This window comes from Pollicipes pollicipes, unplaced genomic scaffold, assembly GCF_011947565.3.
Source record: "Pollicipes pollicipes isolate AB1234 unplaced genomic scaffold, Ppol_2.1 Scaffold_3087;HRSCAF=3621_pilon_pilon_pilon, whole genome shotgun sequence".
In the NCBI taxonomy this organism is placed as follows: domain Eukaryota; kingdom Metazoa; phylum Arthropoda; class Thecostraca; order Pollicipedomorpha; family Pollicipedidae; genus Pollicipes; species Pollicipes pollicipes.
The window spans coordinates 30,198,233-30,212,607 of NW_023596225.1; the positions used below are offsets into that span (position 1 = coordinate 30,198,233).

The 14,375-nt window shown below is 56.9% G+C and overlaps 1 protein-coding gene across 1 annotated transcript; it reads right to left on the minus strand.

Annotated features, from left to right (window-relative positions):
* Positions 1 to 4,468: 4,468 nt before the first annotated feature.
* Positions 4,469 to 13,874, minus strand: LOC119090024 (protocadherin Fat 2). The gene is made up of 11 exons (XM_037212822.1): positions 13,778 to 13,874; positions 13,188 to 13,359; positions 11,935 to 12,156; positions 11,456 to 11,692; positions 10,518 to 10,652; positions 8,547 to 8,735; positions 6,199 to 6,326; positions 5,862 to 5,973; positions 5,321 to 5,422; positions 5,039 to 5,145; positions 4,469 to 4,669 (listed from the first exon to the last, which is right to left on the minus strand). The coding sequence occupies exons 1-11, from the start codon at positions 13,868 to 13,870 to the stop codon at positions 4,469 to 4,471; spliced, it is 1,698 nt and encodes a 565-aa protein (XP_037068717.1). The 5' UTR covers positions 13,871 to 13,874.
* Positions 13,875 to 14,375: the final 501 nt, after the last annotated feature.

A 14,375-nucleotide genomic window follows, 5' to 3' on the forward strand; every position in this document is an offset into this window, starting at 1 on the left:
GTCCTCCTCCACCAGACTGTACTCCAGTTCGGCCGACAGGCCTGGGAACGGCACGGTCTCTACAGTCAGACTGTGGCCAGGATCGGTGCACACGCCTTGAGAACGGCACACCGAGTACCTACAGTCAGTCTGTGGCCAAGATCGGTACACACGCCTGAGAACAGCACCCGGGGGTAGTCTGCCTGACTTAAGCCAAACAGAGTGCATGGGGACAGGCTAGTATATCAAACCAAGTACGGCCGGCCTGAACCGAAGCGCACAAGAACAACATAAGACTACAGTCCAGCCATACCATGATGGTGTGGTCCGTGTATGTACTGACCCCAGGTCATCGTCACGGACGTCCAGCCGTCCCAGGATAGTGTGGTCCGTGTCTGTACTGCCCCATGTTATCGTCACGGACATCCAGCCCGTTCCAGAATGTTGTGGTCTGTGTCTGTACTGACCCAGGTCATCATCACGGACGTCCAGCCGTCCCAGGATGGTGCCGACGGCCGTGTCCTCGGGCACCGTCAGCGACAGCACGGGCGGGGCGAAGCTGGGCGCGCAGTCGTTGACGTCCTCCAGTGTGACAGTCAGCACGCTGGTGCACTCCCACTCGGCGCGGCCGCGGTCCTGCACGTGCGCCGTCAGGCGGTAGACGGGCCGGGACTCGCGGTCCAGCGAGGCCCGACACGCGCACGTGACCTGGCCATGGCACAAGGCGTCAGGTCAGGTCAGGGTCAGGGCGGCCTGGTGCGACATCAGAACGCACGCCAAGCAGACCAGATGACGGTCATAACGTAGGGCCACACAATAATACCTTATGTGAACATGAACTGATGGCCAGCATGGCAGCATCAATGGTGAAGAGACAAACCAAGCGTGAGAGGGCATCGACGACAAGACGCACTTAGAAGACGCTTCAACGCACATAGCGACTGCCTCAGCGACAGCTTCGCCATTCCTTCAACCAGTCCGGGTACAAATGACGTCACCGGAAACAACTCGGCCGTCAGCTGACCTAGAGCCGGGTCGATGGCGAAGTCGTCGGCGCCGCCGCCGGTCAGGTAGTACCGGAGCCGACCGTTCCTGCTGTCGTCCAGGTCATGAGCCCGGACGGTCAGCACGTGGTGGGAGGGGCCGCCTCGCTGAGCGTGACCGCGTACTCCTCCTCCTCACACACGGGTGGGTTGTCTGGAACACCGCACGGCGTGGTCACGTGCCGCCACGTTGTATTACATGAGGACGGACATGACCAGACTAGGATAACGGCATTCATAACGGTGCCACACAGCCAGCACAATGTTCTGCAGCTTGATCCCTATTTTGTTAAAAACACAACGGAGCAAGAATCAACCACCAGCTTCGCACGTTGAGTTACACAATTAGACATGAAGCTCAAAGAGCTTCCATGCCAAAAACCCAACACAATCTCAATCGGTGATATTTACCCAGCCTATGCCCAGGGATAGTGTCTTTAGAGGCGTTGTCAGCACATCCGAGTGCTGGCGGAGGAGACTGACCGTTGGCGTCGAGCACATCCAGGTGTAGCCGGGTGGTGGCCACCAGAGAGCCGTCGGTGGCTGTCACCGTCAGGTCGTAGCTGGGCACGGTCTCACGGTCCAAGGGCGTTTAGCACGAACAGCTCGCCGCTGTTGGCGCCGCTCGTCACAATCTGGGGACCACGTGCATGTCGTTAGTGGGGGAGAGTCACGTCTTTCAAACCTCTGGTGTCGTCGCTCGTCACAAGCTGGAGATCATGTGCACGTTCGTCAGTGGGGGAAGTCATATCTTTTAAGCCTCTGGTGACGCCGCTCGTCACCATCTAGGGATCATATGCACGTTTTCAGTGGGAGGAGAGTCACATCTGTCAAAACTCGGGTGACGCCACCCGTTAAAAACTGGGAACTTTACGCAAAGTGCCAGTGTGAGAGCTTCAGATCACCCATGCACTGGCGCGGCCTGTCACAATTAGAACACAATGAGCACACATGATCTGTGACCTAAGTATCACGCAAACAGTTTTTCAAACAATGCTCGTCAGAGCTTGAGGACGGCGCATACACGCCAGAGGGGGTCTGTAACGCCATTGACACGCCAGAGGGGGTCTGTGTGCCACTAACACGCCGCAACGGGTCTCTAGCGCCACTAACACGCCACTGGGCGCCTGTATCACCACTGACAACCGCTGAACGGGCATGCTCTGACCTCGAAGCGGGGCGTGCGGGTCTCCGTCAGTGATGTAGAAGTGGACGGGCGCCGAGAGCAGGTCGGCGTCATCAGTCGTCAGGCTCATGATGGAGGTGCGCGGCAGGGCGTCCTCATTAACGACGGCCGCGTACCGCTGCTGAGCGAACACGGGGGGGGCGGCGAGTCGTTGTAGTCGGCCCACCGAGATCACCAGACTGGCCGTGACGAGCGACGAGGCGACCCTGGCGGGGCACACCGGGTCAGGTCACTCAGGTCACAGGTCTCAAACCAACCTCACAAGTCCCCCCTCTAGTGAAACGTGTAGTTGACGATCGCCACCAGCCTCCGCAACGTACTCCCTATTCCATGCATGCTCTGTGTCGTTCCGACTGCGTTGTGGGGTATCCCTAGTTACCTCCGTCGGCGGCCACCACCGTCAGCCGGTAGGTGTCTGTCGTCTCGCGGTCCAGCGGCCGCAGCGTGGTCACCCAGCCAGACCGTTCGTCCACCGCCAGCAGTGCGTGCAGGTGGCTAGAGTCGGCGTGCCAGCTGGTAGCGCACCTGGCCGTTGGCACCCACGTCCGGGTCGACCGCCGACACTGGGGACGGGCGCAGCCAGGTCACACACGAACACACAACACTGATGCAATGGAAAGGGGTGCACACAGCTGGCCCCACACAGAACTGATAAACCTGGTAAAAGACGATACCCTCTCTGACAATACCCTCGCACACCTCTGACGTACCCTGTAGACCCCTGGTACCGGCCGGCAGATTACCTCTAAGGGTACCTGGTACACTTCCGATTTACCCTGCAGAACCCTGGTACCGGCCGGCAGACCCTCTCTGACGGTACCTGGTACACCTCTGACGTACCTGTAGAGCTCTGGTACCGGCCGGCAGACTACCTCTAACGGTACCTGTCACACCTCTGACGTACCCTGCAGAGCCCTGGTACCGGCCGGCAGACCCTCTCTGACGGTACCGCGGTACACGTCTGCATCAAAACACGGGATCGGTTGTCGTTGTCGTCCATCACAGACACATCAGGTGGGAGTAGGCGACCAGCGGCGGTAGAGAATCGGTCTGAGCTGCGATCGTGATGTTGTACCTGACGCAACGGAACAGAGCGTCAGGGAACGCATTAGAAGCGTCCAACGCACGACGCATCGTGGCCCAATGCCTGCACCCACGTCCAGTGCGCGGGCACTGGAGTGCAGGCGCGAGGTATCGCGAAGGTAAGCGATGTGTCAAATGTGAATGCTATCGCATTCGCCGCGACATGCTTGCCTCGAATAGCATGACAAAATCATTGAGAAATTAGCTAAGTGTGCCCCATTTTTAAAGCTCATGAATGACGTCCAACAACCCAAAATAACCACCGATTGATGCTAAATCTTACCAATCTTACCAAGCCTGAAAGTGGAAGCGTGCACTGCTCGCAAATAGTTCCATTAACATCATACTCCGGACCCGAAGTCTATAGCTGTTTGACCCACCTGTCCACGGCCTCCCGGTCGAGACTCTTGGCCAGGACCAGCTGTCCGTCCGCGTCCACTTCAACATGTCCGCTGACGGCATCTCGTGGATCGAGGCCACCGAGTACGTCACCGTACCGCCGCCGCGGACCCGGACTGACGTGATGCGGGTACCTGCGGAATAACCGGACATACGTCACTGGGACAGGTACACTGTCACGACACGGGCTCCATTCAGTGGTCAAACCTGCTACTTAAGCCACAGCTGCAGAGGGTGATAAATATTCAACCAAGAGAGGCTTACCTGGAAGAAAGAACTGTGCAAACATGCCTAATATGCTTCACCTTGTTCACACTGCCATGCATCACTTACCAACTGGGTCACTCTCGGTGAGAAACACACCCTGTGGCCCCGACAGCAGCGGGTCAAACACGGGCATGCCCTCGCTGTCTGGCAACACGACCACGTCCACCGGGACGTCGGCCACCAGCCGCTCACTGCCGCCATCTGTCGCCCGCACGAACAACTGGTATACCGGACTCTCTGCCAACAGAGGCGCCACCGGTCACCAGTTGCGCCGCGCATCGAGGACCGGTTTGCGAGAAACGCTTTTTTCTGATCGAAAACAGCGCAGGCGTGCTTGAACATGCAACATTACAACCCACTCAGCTGTGAGTATGGACAACGTCTGTGACAGCTCTTGAGCATAATACCCAACTCATTTTAGATGGACAATTATCCGAGAAGCAACGGACCATCTTAAATGTTCTCAAGGAACATACACCGACAAATTTGATTACCCATACGTCGAGACAACTTAAGTTCCCAATCGAGCTCTAGTCACTGCTACAGCCGGCGGGTGGAACTGCTCACCAAGCTGGTTTGGTTGCTGCATCAGAATGATCTCTCCCGTCTCCGAGTCGATATCCAAGGCCTTCCTGATGTCCGACACCTCCGTCTCGAAGATGCTGTACGCGATTCTGGCGTTGTCTCCTTCGTCCGAGTCGTACGCCGTCACCTGGCGGACCGCCGACCAATGAGAATACAAGAAACAAGCCACACCCGACCACCACAGATGCCAACCACAAGGCGTAATCATTGCGAGCTCACGTCGGTCAATCACTAGAATAGCGAACCACAATGGCAGGTAAGCGAATGGTTCAGCACCTCAGCGTCAATGCGGTCCACTGGCCACCGCCACACCGTCGCGCCGGCGGACAGGCTCAGGCTCGCCTTGCACTGGCCGCTGACACTCATCCAGCCGGGGGACAAGCTTATGCTCAACTTGCACTGGCCGCTGACAACGCGGTCCAGCCGGGGACGGACTCAGGCTCACCTTGCACTGGCCGCTGACAACCCGTCCATACGGGGACAGGCTCATGCTCACCTTGCAGACGACGTCTCCGGCCGTGAGGTTGGCCGCCACGACGGCCCGGTACTGAGCCAGCTGGAAGCGGGGCGCGTTGTCGTTGACGTCCGACAGCCGGACCTTGACTGTGGTGTGATCCGACCCGGTGACCACCGTCCGTGGCCCACACGGGCAGCTCCAGCACCGGCTCCGTCTCACGGTCCAGTCGCTGACGGGTGCTGATCACGCCTGTACGCAACACAGCACCAGTTCACACGGGAAGCTTCAGCACCGGCTCCGTCTCACGGTCCAGCCGCTGACCGGTGCTGATCACACCTGTACACAACACAGCATAAGTTCCCACGGGCAGCTTCAGCACCGGCTCCGTCTCACGGTCCAACCGCTGACGGGTGCTGATCACGCCTGTACACAGCGCAGCACCAGTTCACACGGGCAGCTCAGCACCGGCTCCATCTCACGATTCAGCCGCTGAGGGTTGCTGATCACGCCTGTACACAACACAGCACCGGTCCAGACGGGAAGGTTTAGCACCGGGCTGTCTCGTAACCTATGGAAGTAGCCAATTACTCCCTGTTCCGGTCATGCTCCCCGTTAACTCAATTCCAAGCAAGGGGTGGGTTCCGCCATGCCCCAGAGCCTTCGAAAACATCCGGAACGATTGCGATGCAGATAAAGGCCTCCGATTTCTCTTGAGATCTACATTCCCTAAAAATGACCGGACGCGATGTCAGAAATCTGTGGCAGGACTTCTAACGGAAGGATGACAGCCACCCACCGGTTGAAGCGTTGATGCTGAATACTTCTCTCCATCGATCGGAAGGAATGCTGTACACCACCTGACCCAGGGGACCCCTGTCTGGGTCATATGCCTTGACCTGGGTCACCGGAGTGCCGCTGGCCACGTCTTCACTCAGGTCCACCTCGTAGGCGACCTTCTCAAATGCGGGCGCATGCTGGAAGGGAAGAACATTTCAGTGCGTGGCGGGTCTATGTCGAGACAACACACCGGCGCGTTCAATCGATGACAACTTGATGCAAGACCCTTCAAGCCCGGCCTTCCACGGCACACACTAAACTGACGGCCCGCGACATTATCTCGGCCAGCCAGCAGCACCGCTGTCATCATATTGCACGTGTGATACACTGTTGCTGCAGGGGCGCTTCTGAGCGGCAGTCACCTTGTTAGCGGGCATCAGTCGGACCGTCAGGGGCACGTAGGTGTGGTGAATACCGTCGGCGGCGGTTATGTTCAGCTGGTACTGGGGCGACTCGTCGAACGCCCGGATATTGGCCACCGTGATGACGCCTGCGGGAGACACAGAGTGACGCGTCACGTTCCCCTCACACGGCACCGGTACGGAGGAGGGTCACGGTCTGCTCGCTGGCGGCAGGACACGGAGTGACGTGTCACGTTCACCTTCACACAGTTCGCGTTCACACAGCACCGGTACGGAGGAGGGTCACGGTCTGCTCGCTGACGGCAAGACACAGAGTGACGCGTCACATTCCCCTCACACGGCACCGGTACAGAGGAGAGTCACGGTTTACACGCTGATGGCAGCCATCAGCCAGCTGTGCTCCACATTACGGCGAGCGGGCATTCATCTCGGGCGTTATACAGAGGAGCCGTCACAGCTGCGGCGCCGAGACAAACGTGACGCCTCAGTCACCGTCGGCACCGCGGGGCACCGACCCACATTCTCCGAGGCCAGACCTACGAGCCCCCTCAGCAGGCAGGGCAGTGCTGAAAGAGCCGTGAACAGCACACTCTCGAGTTACAGTCAGACCCAGCCCCTGCTCCCCGCCCCACCACGGTGGCCCAGACTGGATCTAGCACGCTCCACAACTCGCCCGCTATCCCTTTACCACGTGGTTCCATCAAGCCCTAGGGAAGCGCTGTCCAAGTGTATGTGTCCTCACCCATGCCTTTTATTACGTCTTATGCAAAGCACGGTATTCAGGTGCTAGCACACAGTTCTGCACCCCGATCAACAGGTTCAGGTGTTCGTGTTGTATCTCTCAGCGTTGTGCACGAGTCGCGGCCGGGCAAGCGGCGCCGGCAAGATACCGAGACCACCGTCCTCGCGGTGACCCTGTCCACAGCTCTACAAACGGCAGATCCCCATCCAGAGCGCGCGACGACGGGCCGCTTCAGAAGGGGGAGCCGCCCCCCCCCCTCACGGGAAACCACCGCAGGCTGCTCACTGCGCGCGTCTTTACGGTGAGACGCCTGACCCCGATGAAGACCCAGACAATGATCCAGACAACTTCCAACGGTTACCTGGCCAAATAAAGCCTTCCTCGGAGCGGCCCAATGTTCCAGTCCACTGAACTGAGAACACCGCTCAGCACATTAGTCCATTGGACGGCAGCGCGTCGAATTGGTTGGTGGGGCTCCCCGGGATTTAAGCGACAATTCATCTCGCGGTGAATCGCTCTGCTACTCTGCCACTGACAACGGCTGCATTTCCAAGTATGAAAACGAATTATACGCAGCAAGCGTCATCAGTTTGCGCGAATGACGCACCTAATAATAAAACAAGGAACTGGATCACAAGCCGGTATTGGGCGTTCACATTGTGGGCATGACAACGGCCACGGCCCGACACCGTGCAGACCGCGCATTGGATGCTCGCCTACCGCCTTTGAATGCTGCGCCCAGCTTCTGCGCGACCGGCACTGCTCCATTCCTTCTGAGTGACATCACTTCATTGGATTTGCTCTAAACCCCGTGGGTTTGGTAAGGACATACTTGGAGACGAAGTGCCTGCTGCCTATCTGCGTACCTGCCGGTAATGTGAACCTGCCGCCTTCCTGAGCACTCGTCGGTATAGTTAGTCTGCCGCCTACCTGAGCGCAGCCCATATAGTGAGCCTGCCTCTGCCTGTGCGCCATAACTGTCCCTGCCATTTACCTGTGTGCCCGTGACTGTACTGTCCCTGCCATTTACCTGTGTGCCCGTGACTGTACTGTCCCTGCCATTTACCTGTGTGCCCGTGACTGTACTGTCCCTGCCATTTACCTGTGTGCCCGTGACTGTACTGTCTCCGCCATTTACCTGCGTGCCTGCGACCGTACTGTCCCTGCCATTTACCTGTGTGCCCGTGACTGTACTGTCGCTGCCATTTACCTGGGTGTCCGTGATTGTACTGTCCCTGCCATTTACCTGTGTGCCCGTGACTGTACTGTCCCTGCCATTTACCTGTGTGTCCGTGACTGTACTGTCCCTGCCATTTACCTGTGTGCCCGTGACTGTACTGTCCCTGCCATTTACCTGTGCGCCCGTGACTGTACTGTCCCTGCCATTTACCTGTGTGCCCGTGACTGTACTGTCCCCGCAATTTGCCTGTGTGCCCGTGACTGTACTGTCTCCGCCATTTACCTGTGTGCCTGCGACCGTACTGTCCCTGCCATTTACCTGTGTGCCCGTGACTGTACTGTCGCTGCCATTTACCTGTGTGTCCGTGACTGTACTGTCCCTGCCATTTACCTGTGCGCCCGTGACTGTACTGTCGCTGCCATTTACCTGTGCGCCTGTTGATGTAGAACAGCTGGCGGTCGTTGCCGTCAGCGATGCGGTAGACGAGCTGGTCGGTGGGGTCCGGGTCGTGCGCCTTCACCATGGTGACAAACTGTCCTCGCGACGGCAGCTCCGTCAGCTCGCACGCGTAGCTGGCCCGGTCGAACACCGGCACGTTGTCGTTCACGTCCTCCACTGTGAACAGGCAAAGACCACAACTATGAACGAATGATAAAAACAGGCGCCCACTCCCACATACCCCAACTTCATGATTTTTTTATCGTAGACCCGCGATGGAAAGAGGATGAGCTTAAACCGTAGGTTACGTCCAGATCAGGATAGGCGTTTCAGTGGAGGCTCTGACGGCCGTTAGTTAAGGTCTCCACCCTGTTTCCGTTTGCATGCATTGACGGATAAAGCTGAAATTGTCAGCTGATATTTTACCATTATTCCGTACATGTTTTTCTATGACAAGTTGCTGTATAAAGGTCTGGAAAAGATGTTAAGTGCATTAAGGTTATGTTATCTTTCAGATCTATCTAAAACGGGTTTACCACGCTAACCCTGGACCTCCGGATCATCTATTTTGGATGTATAAGCCTTACAGCACACAAAGCGCAAGGGTATGAGCTAAAATATATCAAAACTGTGCAAACCTTGCGACAGCGTTCTGAACACAAGCACCAATCGACGCCCAGAGGAAGAACGACACTTAACCCTTCCACAGGTTGCAATTCGCTACCTGAACGGAAACTGTAAACCAAAGATCCGAGAACAACATGGAAGCGGGCTAGCCAGAACAGCCACTTCTTTCAAAGGCGCGTGTTAATTTAAAGTTCCACGAGCGTTCGCGTTCATTAAGACGAACTAAACTTGTGCGAAACTCATTTCACACTGGAACGTCTCCGTCGCAGACAGCAAGCCGTTCCATCGAGAGATGGCCGGTTCAGCCTGACAAGAATACCCCCTGACACCGACAAGTCTGACTGACAGCCGACCTCTTCAGCCCACACGCCCCCACATGGGGAGGTCAGTGCTCCGTTGTGGCGGCGGGTCGCCGTCAGCCCTCGCCCATCGACAGGCTGTTTCAGCGGACAGTCGTAGCCCGTCCTGTGGACGACTTTGACAAAACTTTCGGGCCGCGCGGTCCGCACGACGTCCACGGGTCACCGCGGACCACTGGCGCACGCAGTTTCAAACGCACGTGAAGTTCTTCAATCAGCGCCAAGCGTGTCCTGACAACTTCGAATGATTCGGAATACTTTGACGCGTGAAGCGTCCTGAGTTTTGCGCGAGTTCTGCGAAAATTTTAGATCATCCCGTGTCTGTCATATGTCTACGGTTTGCAGTGAATTTTGCGCCGCTGCAGAAGCTGTTCTCTTGTGTACGGGGCCACACGAGCTGCTAGCCCGTTAGAGCAAAGCCCGGAGTGCCTTCAGTATTTTTAAGGATTACTCCTACCACATCCACAACACTCCACAAAGATACTGTCTGAATGTCGTTTTTTGAGAATGCCCGGGCAACCTACTTTACAAATTTGAGGGATGCCAGAAATGCGTTTTGATGTGTCGTCTTTAGAAGTTGGTTTATTGAGCATGCCCAAGTATCAATAACATTTCACGCGTTTCCGGCGATGAAATGCGTAGTGAAAAACATGAATGAACAGTTAACATTTAATACCGTGTCATGAATGGTTGACGGCGGGTGGAGCAGCATCAACCGTCAGCGATACGCAGCGTCACCCAAGTATTTTCAGTGGCGTGTTCTAACCGTTGACGGTGAGCACCGAACGCCGCCGGCCAGTGACGTCACCCCGTGTCGGGAGAGCGGCGTGTTCTCACCGTTGACGGTGAGCACCGAACGCCGCCGGCCAGTAACGTCACCCCCGTGTCGGGAGAGCGGCGTGTTCTCACCGTTGACGGTGAGCAGCGCGGTGCCGGTGAGCGGCGGCGAGCCGTCGTCGGAGACGGTCATCACCAGCTGGTGCAGCGGCCCGCTGCTCGAAGTCCAGGTAGCTGGTGACGGCCAGGGAGCCGTCGGACGTCATGTGGAACAGGAAGCTCTCCGAGCCGTCCGCCTCCTGGACACGGAAGCTTAGCGGCTGGTCGTCCTCTGGACGACAAACACAGGCGCGGTTACCATCAGGCGAGCACACGCGATGCGTTTGATTCTTAGGCCATCTCAATCTAGGCTTACTTAACTAAATTGTAACAAGCGCAGGCTTAACACTGCATATAACGCGTGTCTTACATAGCTACGAAAGAATGAACTCAAAAATGCACACTGAAATTACTCTTTTATTATTACAGCGATAATTCACTCCAATTACGAACTCCATTCTTCAAGTTTCCGACAGGTGCTTGACGCGTCCCTCGCTGATGGATCTGTTCAGAACTGGGCCACAGCCCAGACGCCTGGAACAACCCCTGGGACTAGAAGCCGGAGCTCTGATTACTTTCGTCTGTTCGGCCGGGACTCAAATTATCTGCGGGCACAACATGGCGCCTGCTTGGCCTCAACTGACAATCAGGAGTCAGCAAAGAAAACCGTGTTCCCAACACTGATACCGGTCTGAGATCTCCCTAAGTCTGTGGTCCCCAGCCTGGTGCCCGTTTATTATCCCTTCCCTTGGTCGGTGATCCTCGCCATGGTTCCGGTCCGTGATCCCTTCCGTTGGTTGTTGATCCTCACCATGGTCCCGGTCTGTAATCCCTTCCCTTGGTCGGTGGTCCTTACGCTGGTCCCGGTCCGTGATCCCTTCCCCCGGTCGGTGGTCCTTACGCTGGTCCCGTTCCGTGATCCCTTCCCTTGGTCGGTGGTCCTTACGCTGGTCCCGGTCCGTGATCCATTCCCTCGGTTGGTGGTTCCTACCCTCGTTCCGGACCGTGACCACTTCCTTCGTCGGTGGTCCTCACCCTGGTCCCGGTCCGTGACCTTCACGTGCAGCAGCTTCAGGCCGGGGTGGGCCGCCTCGCTGGCCGTCACGTTGTAAACCGACCGCTCGAACTGAGGCGCGTTGTCGTTGACGTCCGTGACGTTCACCGTGACCGGCACAGAGGTCATTGACCCCGTGACCCGGTCCGTGGCCGACACCATCAGCTCGTAGCGCGGCCGGGTCTCGTAGTCCAGCTCACCAGCCACGTACAGAACGCCTGGGACATCGCGCATGAGTCGATACTCTTGCAGTTTGCCCAGGACGGGTTTGGCCAACTTCCCCGGGTGGTGACTTTCCTGACACTGGTGACGCGTATCCTCCTGATGGGCTTGACAGTTTCAGAACTACGACAAACGCTCTGTCAAAACACCTCAACTAACCCAAAGTACTTCAAAAGGCACCAGCCGGTGTGTGCCGGCCTTTTCAGGTGGCCATGTCATGTGCCTGCCCGATACACACCGGTGGTGAAGTCTACGGCGAACATGGAGTCGACGGCCGGCTCTGTGAGCTGGAACACCAGGCTGGAGGCGGACGGGGCGTCCGCCTCCAGCGTCAGCACGGGCGTGCGCCGCTCGGCCGACTCGGCCACGCGGGCCCAGTAGTGCGGCTGGGAGAAGCGGGGCTGACTGCCGTCCACGGTTGTCACCAATACCTCCGCCTCCGAGGAGAGGGGAGGCGAGCCTGTCATAGAGACGGACAGCGTCACCAACGGTACCTCCGAGGAGAAGGGAGGAGATCCTGTCGCAGAGACGGACAGCGTCACCAGCGGTACCTCCGAGGAGAGGGGAGAAGGGGGCCTGTCACAGAGACGGACATCTGTGATGGAGAGGGCACGCGGTGTCACCAGCTGCACTTCCGACACGGAGACGGTGGACACGGGAGGGGCGTCGGTTATAGAAACTCGGGCATTGTCACCATCGGTACATATAAAAAGTCGAACCACCACTCAACCGTTCGCAGCGATTCAATTGCCCAGGCTAAGGGCACTGACAATGTTCACGTAAAAAGAACAGATAGAAGATGGGTTCCTAACGAGTTAGAACAACACAAAAAACCACAGCACAAACAGGCCATATGCTGATTGTCATTGATAATCCGTTAATGAGAATGCTATTGCAAATCTGAGACTTGTCTCACCATCAAGTGGTGTGCTAAGCTCTACAGAGCGACAGCGCATTGAGCCCTGTCATGTGAGCATGAATTTCGGCATTGAGCAAATGTGAGTAAAGAAGAAAGCTCAAGCAGATTTGCAACTCAATTTCTGCGAGGCAAGAAAGGCAGAAGGACCTCATTAATAGTGTTGTGCTTTCAAGTTCCAGTTTATCTAACCTCGAAATATTCAACCACTCCTCCAGCCAGAGACAGTTCCAGAAGGGCGTTCAGAAAGTTCCGTCAGGTTGATGGATATTCTTTTTTTTGTCAAAGCTAAACGTGTTTGGCATTCAGACAGCCTAATGGTGAAGCAATATGTGATCACATGCTGTTGTTGCAAGGCTGCTATCGACGCCACAACACTAACATTCGAGTGCTGGCTGCGTTGTGTGGTAAGAAAATGGACTTAAAAATGAATGAAAACGACGATCCCAGCAATGGCATATCCCTAAAAACATGCAGGCAAAATAAACGCATTTTCAGCGGGGAAAAACACACTTTACATTGCCACATTCCAAACAGCACAGCGGAACTGTCGCACACGTTGGTGACCTGCCTACCTCCGTCGTAGGCAGTGACGACCAGCCTGAAGGCGGTGTCGAGGCCGCGCGGCGAGCGGCGCAGCGTCACAGCCCCGCTCAGCAGGTCCACCGCGAACAGGTCGCCGTTGCCCCGCAGCAGGTCATAGTGCACCCGGCCGTTGTCGCCCAGGTCAGCGTCGATCGCCGTCACCTGCGACCCCGGCGCGTCACAGAGTGGCGCATGACGGCGGGGAGTGACGCGCCAAATGCCGCGTCATATCACGGCATTACGCGTCGTGGCATGGCCTCTCACATTATGATGTTATGCCAGACTATATCATGTCGCATCACCAACGTTCTTTCTAACGTCCTGTCACAAAACACGATATTATGTCATGATTAAGACGGCTTTACGTCCATCACTAGTGCGAATCGTAGCCTATTGGAAGTGCTTTGCATGGGACAAACCCTTCACGGTAGCCAGACGTCTCCAAAATGATCTTCGAGTGGAAATGACCAGTCCGCCCCTGCTCAGTGTTCTCACCAGTCAGCCCCTGCTCAGTGTTCTCACCTTGGTGACTGGAGCTTCGACCAGTAGCAACCAGCCAGCCCCTGCTCAGTGTTCTCACCTTGGTGACAGGAGCTCCGACGGTGGCCTCGACGGGCACGACGGCGTGATACGGCTGGTTGACGAACACGGGCCGGTTGTCGTTGTCGTCCATGACGGTCACGTGCAGCAGTGTGTGCGCCACCCGGCCGTCCTGTCGCTGCGCACCTCTACGGCCAGCACGTGCTGCTCCTGCTGCTCCCGGTCCAGCGCCACACCCGTGGTGCGCACCACGCCAGCCGTCTCGCTGATGCTCTGTGGGGGACACCGTCACAAGAGGATCACTCACAGAGAGACGGTTCCGAACAGCGCCCGCCGTCTTGTTGCACGGTGGGATGGACTGACTCAAAGGCTGTCCATACAACTGTATAGGCGGGGCTGACTCGTTAATATGCTGTCAGACCAGATGAAAGCCACCGTTATTGGAACAGAAGATGGCACAGAATGGACTGACCACGGAGCGCTTCGACCTTTCAGAAACGCTCCTCCCAGAACGGTGGGCAATTCGGCCTTGAAGCCATGGAACCCGCCAGTACAATTCGCGGGGGATTTTCCCGCCAAAGCCAGTGGTAACTATGGCGAGTCAGTCAGATCCCGCGTCACGACTACGAAAACATATT